Here is a 13,020-nt window from a genome sequence, read left to right on the forward strand (position 1 = left end):
CACCTCAGTGTATTCTTGAAACCACCACTAAAGCTAATTCTAGTGCCGCATCATGTTTTATGTTTGGTCCAGGCAAGCTTATGAATCGTCTGCACGTACAGGACATCTTACAGAGAGAAAATTTTATAGTTCATAACTGATACAGCTCATTGTACTCTCTTGGAGAGGTTCTTGAGTGTTTTTGTTCACCGTTTCATAACATGATTTAAATTCTGCTGTGTTCTAGGCAAAAGGGCCAAGAGATGGAGCTCTGTTGTCCAATGAGAATGCACGTCCAGTGTCCAGGGAAGGTGTGGCGTGGAAGGGCCCTCGTACAGTGGTCCTGCAGAAGAACTCTCAGGGCTTTGGGTTTACATTGCGGCATTTCATAGTGTACCCACCAGAATCTGCCCTCCACACCTCTGTGAAGGTAATGCAGCACAGGTCCACATCAAATCTGTTTATCTATATTATTAGCAATAAGGTCATTGTTGTATAAAGGTACATGCCCCCAAGCTGCCACACTGCCTTTCTCTATTTGCTGCTGGTAGGCATGGCTGTAGTTACAGAAATCAAGTGAACAACATTTAAGCAATATCGCACAAGCAAGAGGGTATATTATACTGAATACAAAATGTGCTGGAAGTCAGTATAACAGCACGATTGCTTTAATACAGCAGAAATGAATATCGAGTAACTGACATTTTGGACACAATATGGCTTTTTTTTGCCAATAATTTGTTTATTTTTACTCTGCGATTGAAAATAGATCCCGAAGAAGCCACACTCACAGATAGCCTGTTGACTAGTTGGCTAGAAAGCTCACAATGATTTGTACATTCCCGTCAAAAGTGCATCTGGTGAAATTGGCTTCCCTTCTTCATTTTCACCTTCATCTGATGAGCTTTCTTATTTTAAGACGCACGTTACATTCACGAAAAAAGTATCGCTTGCCATGTCTGCTGATTATTTCGCTAACTATCCTGCAGTAACGTTGTTTTGTTTTTACGTGGCGAACACAGACAAGCAGAGTTTTCCAAACAGTGAAACGTCCCAGTGCAGTCATACTAAATATGAGCACTCTTGGAACACCGCTTGTCCGATCAAATTAGTGGACTGGAAAAACTTGTTGTATAATGAACCATAACAAATGTGTTTGGGGAGTAAACAATTTTATACTCGGTTTGCTATTTTTGCATTCATATTTAATATAAAAGATTACAACGAAATAAGAGGAAATTCTAGACATGAGGCATGAGTGTGTTTTACTTGTAAGTCAAACTTTTACTTGAGTTTGCTTGCTTAATTTCACACAGCTATTATTAGCTAGTAACCTAATGATTTTCATATTATTTAAACTATGTAAGCACAAGTTCTTGTTTTGAATAATGCAGTAAAAGTAGGTGTTCCGCGTTGTACGTTATTTAAAAAGGAATTTAAAGTCTTTCCTCTCAGAAGATGTCTACCTTTGACAAGACTGGTTTAGCATGATATAACAAACAGACTTATTCACATAAAGTTGAGCTCTGCTGAACTTTTTCTGTCCATGGCAAGCCATACTGTATTTTGCTGTACATGTGGACATGTACCATAATACTTCACAGCATGGTATCTGGAAATTCATGTTTAGGCACTTTCATAGCTGATCTTTTCCCATTGTTGCAATTCATGTTCATACTACTCCCTTGGTATTGGCATAACATAATTTGCTGACCCCTGACCTCAGCCACAGCAGTTGCAAGGTTCAATCTTTCAGACAGTCATGAGAGTTCACGAGTTCAAAGCAATCTGCAGAAAAAAAAGACCTTAATCATAATCTCCCTGTGTGCTATGGCCCTCACTCCTGTGTCCTGCAGTGCGCTCCTGTCCCCCAACTCCGGTAGTAGTAAAGGGGTCAGGACAGATAGACGCTTACTTCTCTGACTCTAAAGCCTCCTGCTTTTGTGCGTGTGTCAGGAATGAGATGTGTCAGCAAAGCCCCAAAGCCTGCGCACAGCCAGATCCAACCAGACTGACCACTCAGCTCTTGTGTGTGTGTGTGTTTTTTGAAGATGAAGGGATTGGGTGTTATCCTGTACACCTTGTTTATGTGTGACAGTGTTTGTGTATGCAATTATTAGTGTGGTTGGGTGTTCACAGTGCTATTGTTAGCTAGTCTAGTCAGTAATATGAACTGTACTCTAGCTTGTGTTTATGACCTTACCACTTGACAGTGCACAATGGTTCCCTCTGTTGGTACATAGATTATATTACATGAACAACTCATGGCTCTGTATTTGTTTTTTTTTTCTTTCTTAGGATGTAGAGAACGGCAATGGAAAAGGTTAGTTTCAGCAGTGATTACAGTATTTTTCTCATCTACATACATTTCAACGGTGTGAGTTTATGTGGGCCTCTAAATTAGATCGTACTGTTTTCCTCAGGGAATCATAAGGGTCGCCTGGAGCCAATGGATACTATTTTTGTGAAGAGCGTTAAAGAGATGGGTCCTGCCCACCAGGCTGGGCTCTGCACAGGTAGGATATACTAAAGCTCTAGTATATTCAATAACGCACGAGATGCAGTCCACTGTTTGTATTAAATGTGTGTCTGTGTGTTCTTGTGTTTTGTGTGTAGGAGACCGACTAGTAAAAGTAAATGGAGAGAGTATTCTGGGGAAAACCTACTCTCAGGTTATAGCACTAATCCAAAACAGGTAGGGGAATGTGTATGAGTTTCACAGCCTACTAGTGCTTTGCTCGATGTATGCCTAATGCCTAATGTATTTGCACAGATAACATTCTTCAGTTATGCATTTGTGCTTATTAGACCATTGTGTTTTTGTGTAGTAAGAGTGTGCTGGAGCTTTCCATTATGCCTAAAGATGAGGATGTACTCCAGTTGGTAAGTGTGAGTATAACTTTCTGCTGTTCATCCTCCTCTCCTGTTTCTCTCCCAGATACCCACTGCGTTAATTTCCATTTTTGTCTTTGAGATAGATAAGATACTGACAACTACTTAGTGATTAGCCTTGTTGTATGATAATGCTACTGCTATTAAAAAAAAAGTGCTTTGACTTACCCTTTACCCTTTTTTCTCCTTTTGCCCCTCCTCTTTTAATCTTTTCATACATGTGTAAATCTGCTTCTGTATTTTCCACACACAGGCATACTCTCAAGATGCTTATCTGAAAGGGAATCTACCATACAGCGGAGGGGCTCAAAACCTTCCAGAGCCTCCTCCAATCTTCTACCCTCGCAGCAAACCCACCTCCTCCGGTATGCCTGGCAACCTGAACTGCAGGCGTGGGTCAGCTGGTCTCATAGACAGCCGCTCCATGGGTGACAGTACTGGGGGTACAGGCCAACGCTTAGATGTCCCAAGCCGCCATACACTTCGTAACCAGCGTGCTCGCTCCTCAACCATAGCCATCAGCCCTCTGGATTTTCACTTTGCCAACCACAGTGCGGCCATCACCTCAGCCTCACTGCCCTACCAACGGAAGGGCAGCCTTCCACTGTCGCAGAGTGAGCTGTGTCACCAGGCCCTGGCTAAATGGTACCACAGCCAGACAGAGCGCCCAGGCATGTCCCACCACCACCGCAGCATCTCTCAGGACACACTGCTATGCCACTATGGGACAGCCATGGGAGTCAACCAGTCCCCTTACATAGACTCGTGTTGGATGGGTAGATGGGGTATGACTGGGGCGCATCAATCAAACCTCTCCTGCTCAGAAAATCTACTGCCTGCTTATGCTGAATACGATAGCCATGGGCGCTCGCTAGAGAAATTGGACAAGGCCGTTGCATTGGTTTCACCTCGTTTTGAGAAGTTGGCTTGTGCCCCACAGAGCGGTCAGCCAGTCAGAAAAGAAGAGCAGCCCTGCCTGACCAATCAACATGCAGTAATTTGTGCAGATGTGCCACCCCTGGGCCGGGGATTCAGCCATGCCCAGGATCAGACAGGCTCTCATTCTTATCATTCAGCCCAGCCCAGATGTTTGCCCACACAGACAGTAGATGACCAGATGGTGGGCTACCGCAGCTATAGTCCCTCTTTCTGTCGCAAAGCAGGCCACCTCATGCAGCAGGCTCACTCTTTTAAAGATTCCTCCTACACTGGTCCTCACCTCAGCTGGACCACGCCTAAAACTAGTCCCCCAGATAGTGCACCGTCTTCAGGCAGAGATTCGTCCCCTCTGTCCATGTCTTCCACTGCTGAGACGCAGAACTCTGCAAAGGAAAGCTCAGATAGTGGACCAACAGTGGAGGAGCCTGTTCATGCACAGATGCAAGAGGTAGTCCTCAGACAAAAGCCTCCCTATGCCAAATGTACCCCCCACGCAATGCGCCACCCAAACTATGCTGTGCCTGTGGATCTACTCGAACCTCCTGTTGCCTCGGCTCCTGCGCGGTCCAATGGTAACCTGCAAACCCTGCCTGTGGAGCAGGACTCCCTGGCTTCCATTCCCTTTATAGGTCAGTATAGGAGCACCTCTCCACAATGGTTGCTTGCTTGTCACCTTTCCTCAGTGGTTGCATGTTTTAGCTTGTGCTGGAAAAATCTTATTATTAAAATTTTATGCTGTTTAAAAAAAACTAAATCTGAAATCTGCCTATGACAGTCTACTGGAAACTACACTCTCTAAATGATAGCATTTAACAGTATTCCCAGTCAATGAGGAAAATATTTACTTTTTCACGAATAATAGATCAGGTTATGATGATTGAAATATGATCTAATATCTAATATCTATACTGTAAGACAAATTTCAGAGAACTTGTGAGAACACGCTACAGAAAGGAATATGACTATAAGGATCTATACTGAGTTTGAATCAAAATCTCTTTGAATGCGGGAGTCTAATGCAAGGGCATGGCCAGATGATTGGTATCAGGTGGTAACTGCCACCCTCAGTGTAAGCTTTACCAACCCAATTGCTGCCCTAACTCTAAGCTAAGCTTAGACAACTATCACGCCTATGCAGTTAATGGAGACGAAATTAATTGTATCTAGCCCATGTTGATTTAAATCATTATTGGAAAATAAATATAATTAGTATAAGGAACTACAGAGCAGCTATAAAGCCAACACCTTAATGTAATTGTAGTACATGGCTATTCATTTTGCAACCCCCTCCCTCCCGCACTCCCCCACCCGTCCCCTGTTGCCACTCCATGTCTATAAACCTGGACATACCACTGGCTCTAGGCTTTGTAAATATGATGGAATTAAAGCAACTATTATTGCAGGTTTCTAGACAGGAACATACAAAGCTCTGCAACCACAGCAGCAGCAACATGTAACACCTAACAATCATATAACAGCATGTTTAGATGAGTCATGAAGACTCTTATCGGTTGACGTCTCAGAAATAAAGATTCTTAATGAATACAAAATTATCAGTACACTTTTCGAGGATTTTGCAGTGATGTAAGAGTCACTCACAGTATAATTAAAGAAAGGGGCTACATTTACCAAATCAAAAATAGATATTAATCGATCGTAGAAATTCACCTACTGTAATTTCCGTTGTTCCTCACATACTACATGAAAGTTTAAGCTATCTATTGCTATCGAAAGTGTGTATGTTGTGAGAGTTAAGCCAGTTGGAGTGGATGTGTCTTGTTCCTCAGCAAACCTCACCCTTGTTGTCCTTAATTTCCCTTTATCCCCATCATTTTTACTCCTTCCTCACAGATGAGCCCACCAGCCCCAGTGTAGACCTGCTTGCCCAGCACGTGCCCGCCTCCTCTGTGGTGTCCAGCAGCCTATGCCAGGCACCTATCCTGTCCAGCAGCCCTGTCCCTCCCCCCCTTACCTCCCCTCTCACCCATCTCCTCGACACAGACTGCAGTGAGTGCTTCCTCAACTAACACCCTGTCTGATTATCTTTGTCCCGACTGATGGTTATTTGAGCCCTGCTATTTCCTATTAGGTCCACTACATCAGTTTAACTGTTAGCATCTGCCTTGCTTCTTCCTGTCTCCCTTTCACAGTTCATCTTCCACCAGTGCGTTCCACCTTTCATCTGTCCTGAGCATCAGCAGTGTCCATGTCTCTATCACTGTTCCACCTGTCGTTTTGACACTGCTGTATGCCACAAGACTCTTCAAACCGAATGTTTCCTCTTATTGTCAAGCTCATGTGTCCGTCTCTCTCCTGTCATGCTTTTTGTCCACCATCTGCTGTTTATTTCCATTTCAATTTCCCTTTCTAACAGCCATCATCTGTTTCCTCCATTTCACATTGCTTGCAACTGCAGGGTGCAAATTTAACAGGCATTCATTCAAACATTGGCAAATATTGCTAATGACTGGTAAGTCAAGTTCATCAGACCCACCTGATGCCAGTTTAGCATTTAGTCACATGACTGCACATTTAGTCACCCCCCCCAAAAAATATATGCAGCTTGATTTTCTCTAGATTTTTTTTGAAAAATCACATTCATGTCTGTAGTTCTTATATTTATGTATATTTCCCTTTACCTCATAGATCCTCGTTCTCTTTTTATTTACTGAACAGGCACTGTCAAGAACAGCCGTCGCTCTTCCTACCTGCTGGCCATCACAACTGAGCGCTCCAAGTCTTGTGATGAGGGTCTGAACACATTCAGAGATGAAGGCCGTGTGTTTATGTGAGTGTTTAAGACCCTTATTCTGGAGGATTGTTTTAGAGACATAGTCTGTTCTGGTTTACCTGCTGAATTTAAATGTGTAATAAGCATATATTGCTTTGTTTGTCAGTGTACTTCACAATAATTACTATGTAATAATAACAATAACAATAATAATAATAATAATAATTCAGTAATTATCGAACAATATATACATCACATCATGTAAATAGCAGTTAACTGATGTTTTCTTTTTCTAATGTTGTATTACCTCTACAGGAGATTACCAAAAAGAGTCAAAAGCTTTTTTACAGAGGGTGTAAGTTCATCCATATCCTTCACAATATAGAAGGCTTGTTTTGCCCAGAATGTAAATTTATTCTGTGGATAATTGTGGGTATCTCTTTGTTCAGTCCCTCGAGAGTCTGCGAGTGGCAGAGGAAGCGCGCTCCAAACGCCACTCCACCTCTGAGCTTGGCAACATCACACTAACGGATATCAGAAAAGAGGGCTGGCTGCACTACAAACAGATCCTTACAGAGAAGGGCAAGGTCTGACTCATGTTCACTCCGCCCTACTGATTGGTTAATTCAGCCAAATAGTGCAAACAAAGCAAACAAGGAAAGATTGTGTACTAATTGACACAGCTTAGATATAGTATATATATTGTACATAAATATTTTCCTAATTCCTCCTGTATGAAGAGAAAGGGCTATTTGTTTTTGACATATATTAAGTTTAGCAATGTTATTAATATTTTAACAACGGTCTTAACAGACTTCCATGTCCTCATAAAATTATCCGCTGTACATGCTGATAAAGACTGATGAGTATCAGCAGTATATTCCTAATAATGGTGCCTGAGAGAAGTTAGTGAGAGAGTACTTTAACCTGATATGGTCAGTTCAGCTGAATATTCACATTTACATTTATTCATTTAAGAGACACTTTTATCCAAAGTGACTTGCAAATGAGGAAATGCATGCAATTATGCCACCAACACATTTTGCAGGAGAGCTTAAGAGCACCTGTGAGAAAGCCTGAAAGCACACTTACAAAGTACACAGTTACAATGTGGTAAAAACCTTATGCAGCACATCTTATCAGCATTTCTGTGATGCTGTCTTTTCCATACAGAAAGTTGGTGGTGGTATGAGGCCATGGAAACGGGTCTTCTCTGTGCTGCGCTCCCATTCACTCTTTATGTACAAGGACAAGCGTGAGGCAGTGCTCCATGGAGCTGGGTCATTAGGCCATGGTGGTGGTGGTGGTGGTGGTGGTGAGGATGAGCAGCCCATCAGTATCCGTGGCTGCTTGATTGACATAGCTTACAGCGAGACGAAGCGGAAACACACACTACGACTCACCACACAGGACTTCTGTGAGTACTTGCTCCAGGCAGAGGACCGGGACGACATGTTGAGCTGGATCCGCATCATCCGTGAGAACAGCAAGACTGACAACGAGGTAAGTCAGCCACGCATCATTCACCTCTATGCTAATCTACACTCACCGAGCACTTTATTAGGAACACCTACAGATACACCTACTCATTCATGCAGTTATCTAATTCGCCAATCAGTGGCAGAAGTGCAGTGCATAAAATCATGCAGATACGGGCCAGCAGCTTCGAGTAATGTTCACATCAACCATCAGAATGGGGAAAAATGTGATCTCAGTGATTTTGACCGTGGCATGACTGTTGGTGCCAGAGAGGCTGGTTTGAGTTTTTCTATAACTGATGATCTCCTCGGATTTTCACACACAACAGTCTCTAGAGTTTATTCAGAATGGTGCCATTAAAAAAACACATTTGTGAGCAGCATTTCTGCAGATGGAAACACCTTCTTGATGAGAGAGGTGAACAGAGAATGGCCAGACTAGTTCAGTCTGACAGAAAGTGTACAGTATATCAGCTAGCCACTCTGTACAATTGTGGTGAACAGAAAATCATCTCAGAATGCACAACATGCCGAACCTTGAGACAGATGGACTACAACAGCAGAAGACCACATCAGGTTCCACGTCTGTCAGCCAAGAACAAAAAGCTGAGGCTGCAGTGGGCACAGTTCAAAACTGGACAGTTGAAGATTGGAAAAACGTAGTCCGGTCTGATGAATCTACATTTCTCCTGAGGTACACAGATGGTAGGGTCAGAATTTGACGCCGACAGCATGAATCCATGGACCCAACCTGCCTTGTGTCAACAGTCCAGGCTGGTGGAGGTGGTGTAATGGTGTAGGAAAAGTTTTCTTGGCACACTTTGGGCCCGTTAATACCAATCAATCATCACTTGAACTTATTTGAGTATTGTTGCTGACTATATACATCCCTTCATGGTCACAATTTACCATCTTCTAATAGTTTCTTCAGAATGATAGTGTACCATGTCACAAAACAAAAGTCATCTCATACTGGTTTCATGAACATGACAATGAGTTCAGTGTTCTTCACTGGTCTTCCCAGTCACCGGATCTGAATCCAATAGAACACCTTTGGGATGTGGTAGAACGAGAGATTCACAGCATGAAAGTGCACCTGGAAATCTGCAGGGATTAGGTAATGCAATCATGTCAACATGAACGAGAATCTGAAAGGAATGTTTCCAACATCTTGTGGAATTCATACCATGAAGAATTGACACTGTTTTAGAGCAAAGAGAGTTCCTACCCAGTATTAGTATAGTGTTCCTAATAAAGTGCTCAGTGAATATATATCATATTTTCCAATAGCAACAATGGTCTGTAATGTTTTTTTCCCAAATGTTTGTAATATGTATATTAAGTATTAGTTAATGAAGTATTTATCTTTTCATAGGAGCTTGGTTTTTCCAGACAGGCCCTCATCAGTAAGAAACTAAATGATTACAGGAAACAAAGGTAAACTGATAAAGTGTAACTCCACTATAGAAATAATGTATAAACCAGTGGGGTAGATAGAAGATATGGCAAAATGATCATATCCTGAGAGTATTTTCACAGTACGCAGTGTACTACATATTCAAGTCCTATGAAAAAGAAGTGCAATTGGTCAGTGTTATAGATGTACAGATAATACCTGTAATATCTCAGGAAAGGGTTTTCAGACAAGATTATTGCGATATTCATATTATATGGTCATATTACCCAGCACATATTGCAGTGTGAGTTTCTGTCATGCACATAATCTCTTATTATCGTGTCTTTCTGACATCCACAACAGCCTAACAGGTACTAAGCCAGACACTTCTCCCAGAGTCCACAGGATGATGCAACCGTTTCTCCTCTCAAAGACGGACAGCAGCTCAGGAGTGAACCGATCCCTAAAGACAGAGAGCAAAGGTTAGTCCTACACAGTCATATTGGAGAACACATGAATCAGCATGTATCTCTGCACAGCAAAGAAGTGACTAGTTAAATGTGTCCCTAACCACACTCTGTCTCTTTCTATTAGAGGAGAGCAGTCCCCCTAAGGCTACATGGAGTATCAACATTATGAAAAAAGGAAAGAAAGCAGGTCCTAAGGCCTTTGGGGTTAGACTTGAGGACTGCCCTCCGGGAGCCAATAATAAGGTGAGCCGACGTGCAACAGTGAAGTAACACTGAAGAGAGACTTATGTGGCAAAATTCCTTGCTCTGATTATTGAGAGGACCTTTTGAGTCTGGTTTGTCTGAATGTTTATTCTTTATTCCATCTCTGGCTTTTCCTTGCTACTTTCCCTCTGACATGCTCATTAGGGATCTAGATCAGGATGTCTGTTAAGCTGAATGTCTGAGTTGAATAAAATTGAAATGAAAAGCTTTGGTAGGTAAATTTGAACAATTTAGTGTTGGCAATATTCCAGCCGTTGTATTGGCAGTAAAGTGTATTGGATGTATTTTGGTTTTGTAGTTTGTGCCTCTGATAGTGGAAACCTGCTGCAACCTGGTGGAAGAGATGGGTTTGGAATATACAGGGATCTACAGAGTGCCAGGGAACAATGCCATGGTGTCCACCCTACAGGACCAACTCAACAAGGGCATGGAGATCAACACTGCTGAAGAGGTGAGAAACACAGGCAGACAGATACAGAGTAAGCCAGAGAAGTGGCACCAGTCTCACGTGTGTTATTTCTCCACAGAGATGGCAGGACCTGAATGTAATCAGCAGTCTCCTTAAGTCTTTCTTTAGGAAGCTTCCAGAACCTCTTTTCACTGATGGTAAATGAATTCCCTACAGTCATATTCCAGCACTTATTTCAATGTGTGTAGGAGTGTATCTGCTCACATTGCTCACTGCTGCCCTCTGCCTTCAGACAAATACAATGATTTCATCTATGCCAATCGATTAGAGGACGCTGGAGACCGGTTGAAGACAATGAGAAAACTGGTAGGAAGATACAGTTTTAATTGCGGAGTGCTAGAGAGATGTTGCATTTCCTTAATGACCTTTCAGCAATAATAGCGTTCACTTGCATATTTAATTTTTTTTTTTCTTTCCTGGTAATGTTGTCTTATTGTGTTTTCTGTGTCTCTTTCACAGATCCGTGACTTGCCTGATCATTGCTACCACACACTTAAATTTTTGATCAGCCATCTTAAGCGAGTGGCTGATCACTCAGCGAAGAATAAGGTGGGGTGTCACTGGTTACCATACGAGTCAAAATAAACTCAGCGAATTAGACTCATTATTTGTAGAACGACAATATAAATGGTTAATAGGTTTTTGGCTCTGGCCATGTACAACATCAGACGGAGCAGGCTCTTCATCATTTATTTTATTACAAATAAAATCATAAAGGCCTACTCATTTTAAGCATAACATTTCACTTGGACTAGGGATGTCAATTTACACAAATTTCCATGGTCGATCATTTAAATTAATGATCAATTAATCGATTAATTGTTAGCCATAATACCGCAAGATACGTCTACTGCAGTGACATATAGCCACTGGCATGACAGTGTGTGAAAACACCAGCTTCCTCAACCAAAAGAAAAGGTTTTTTATTATAAATAATAGGCTAGTAGGACTGTAAAATGAATCGATGGGATTATGATCATTTTATAAAGTGACTTATTTAATAACCAAATATAATGACTATAATATACAATGTGTCACTAACGCCGTCTCAGATGTACGCTCTGGCAACAGAGTGCATGTGAGTCTATTCATATTGCTTGCGTCCATGTGAACAAATCAGTTGTTTTGTTAAGTGTGTTATTTTCTTCCCAAATGTGCATAGGAAAAGCGTACTTTTACTCATGAATGTCCATAACGTGTTACAGGCCTACATCATTTAGGTATTACTTCAGCGGTCCTGCTTGAAGTTGAGACTTACATACCTCACGTGGATAACATTTCATTATTTATATATATTACATGTTCAGAAGATAAACATACACGTTAGATGACATGCTGCCTTTTGAACTCCAGTTTTTCTCCCCCGGCTAAAATGGAGGTTATTGTTGGTTGTGTAGTTTCATATCCTACTATGGTATATCATGGTGCTCGTTGTTGTATTGTGTTTTAAAACACAATCGCAATGTTTGCAGTGAACATTATCACCATTTAAACTAATATGATCCCAAATGTAACTACGGCACGCTCGCTTCATTTTCCCTCGCGTGTCTGCTGCACGTGTTTTGTGCATGAGACGGCACACGCGTCAAAACTACACACTCTAATGATGATCGTGCTTAATCGACCATCGATAAGTTTTATCGATTAAATTATTAAAGACAATTAATCGATTAATCTTCGCATATTCCTATAAAAACAGTATCCAGATCCAGATATTAGTGGTGTGATACATACGACACATCCAATGGTGGTCAGGTAACTGAGCTCCATAGAAATTTATTGAAATCACACAGTCACATTTCCTGTACACTGTGCACTTCCAGATGCGGACCACTTCAGGCAGTGATGCGGCACTGCTGGCCTTCTTTTGGCCGGGACAAAATGGATATGAGCCTGAAGTGGCCCACATGTAAAATAGCAAATATGGCCAAAATATCCCAAATCACAAGTGGGCCTTTTTAGGCAAAGAGGCGCTCATGGCAATGTGTAATCTGGATGTGACCCAAAAGTGGCCCATGTGGTAAATAGTGAATATGGCCCAAATATCATAAAACAAATGTGGGCCACCTTTGGCAAAAATGTGGCACATGCGGCATTGCTATGTCTTGCTTGTGGCCCAAATCTGGCCCAAAACCGGAGCGGACCGCCCAAGTGCCATCTTTCCACACAGTATGTCGGCCAGATGAAAGTGTCAGGTGTGGGCCACATCACTTTTGCTATCTGGGAATCGTGACCTACAAAGATGTCATAATTTTGTAGTTGCATAGGAAAAATGTTGTTGTTAGTTAGTGATTCTCTGGACAAAAACAGTGATGGTGTCTAATTACAGCTGTCCCAATCTATCATGTTTAATTGACACTGATATATACGTCTGCATCGGATTTCCTGATAAAAATGAAGCA

General features: G+C 41.9%; 1 protein-coding gene across 7 annotated transcripts in view; it reads left to right on the forward strand.

The window, feature by feature from the left end:
- Window positions 1-13,020, forward strand: part of arhgap23b (Rho GTPase activating protein 23b) — a 37,819-nt gene that overhangs the window by 19,048 nt on the left and 5,751 nt on the right. For 5 of the 7 annotated variants that reach the window (XM_017483382.2, XM_017483380.3, XM_053685204.1 and 2 more), the window contains exons 2-19: window positions 227-409; window positions 2,278-2,302; window positions 2,403-2,495; window positions 2,596-2,674; window positions 2,808-2,868; window positions 3,125-4,439; window positions 5,662-5,817; window positions 6,487-6,598; window positions 6,857-6,896; window positions 6,991-7,128; window positions 7,715-8,044; window positions 9,395-9,456; window positions 9,779-9,897; window positions 10,010-10,128; window positions 10,448-10,600; window positions 10,677-10,755; window positions 10,851-10,924; window positions 11,078-11,167. In XM_017483382.2, the coding sequence (XP_017338871.1) occupies window positions 227-409; window positions 2,278-2,302; window positions 2,403-2,495; window positions 2,596-2,674; window positions 2,808-2,868; window positions 3,125-4,439; window positions 5,662-5,817; window positions 6,487-6,598; window positions 6,857-6,896; window positions 6,991-7,128; window positions 7,715-8,044; window positions 9,395-9,456; window positions 9,779-9,897; window positions 10,010-10,128; window positions 10,448-10,600; window positions 10,677-10,755; window positions 10,851-10,924; window positions 11,078-11,167 (3,228 nt within the window). The remainder of the gene's footprint in view (window positions 1-226; window positions 410-2,277; window positions 2,303-2,402; window positions 2,496-2,595; window positions 2,675-2,807; window positions 2,869-3,124; window positions 4,440-5,661; window positions 5,818-6,486; window positions 6,599-6,856; window positions 6,897-6,990; window positions 7,129-7,714; window positions 8,045-9,394; window positions 9,457-9,778; window positions 9,898-10,009; window positions 10,129-10,447; window positions 10,601-10,676; window positions 10,756-10,850; window positions 10,925-11,077; window positions 11,168-13,020) is intronic. The other 2 variants (XM_017483384.3, XM_047159452.2) reach the window with 2 other exon arrangements.

Source organism: Ictalurus punctatus, chromosome 13, assembly GCF_001660625.3.
Source record: "Ictalurus punctatus breed USDA103 chromosome 13, Coco_2.0, whole genome shotgun sequence".
Lineage (NCBI taxonomy): Eukaryota > Metazoa > Chordata > Actinopteri > Siluriformes > Ictaluridae > Ictalurus > Ictalurus punctatus.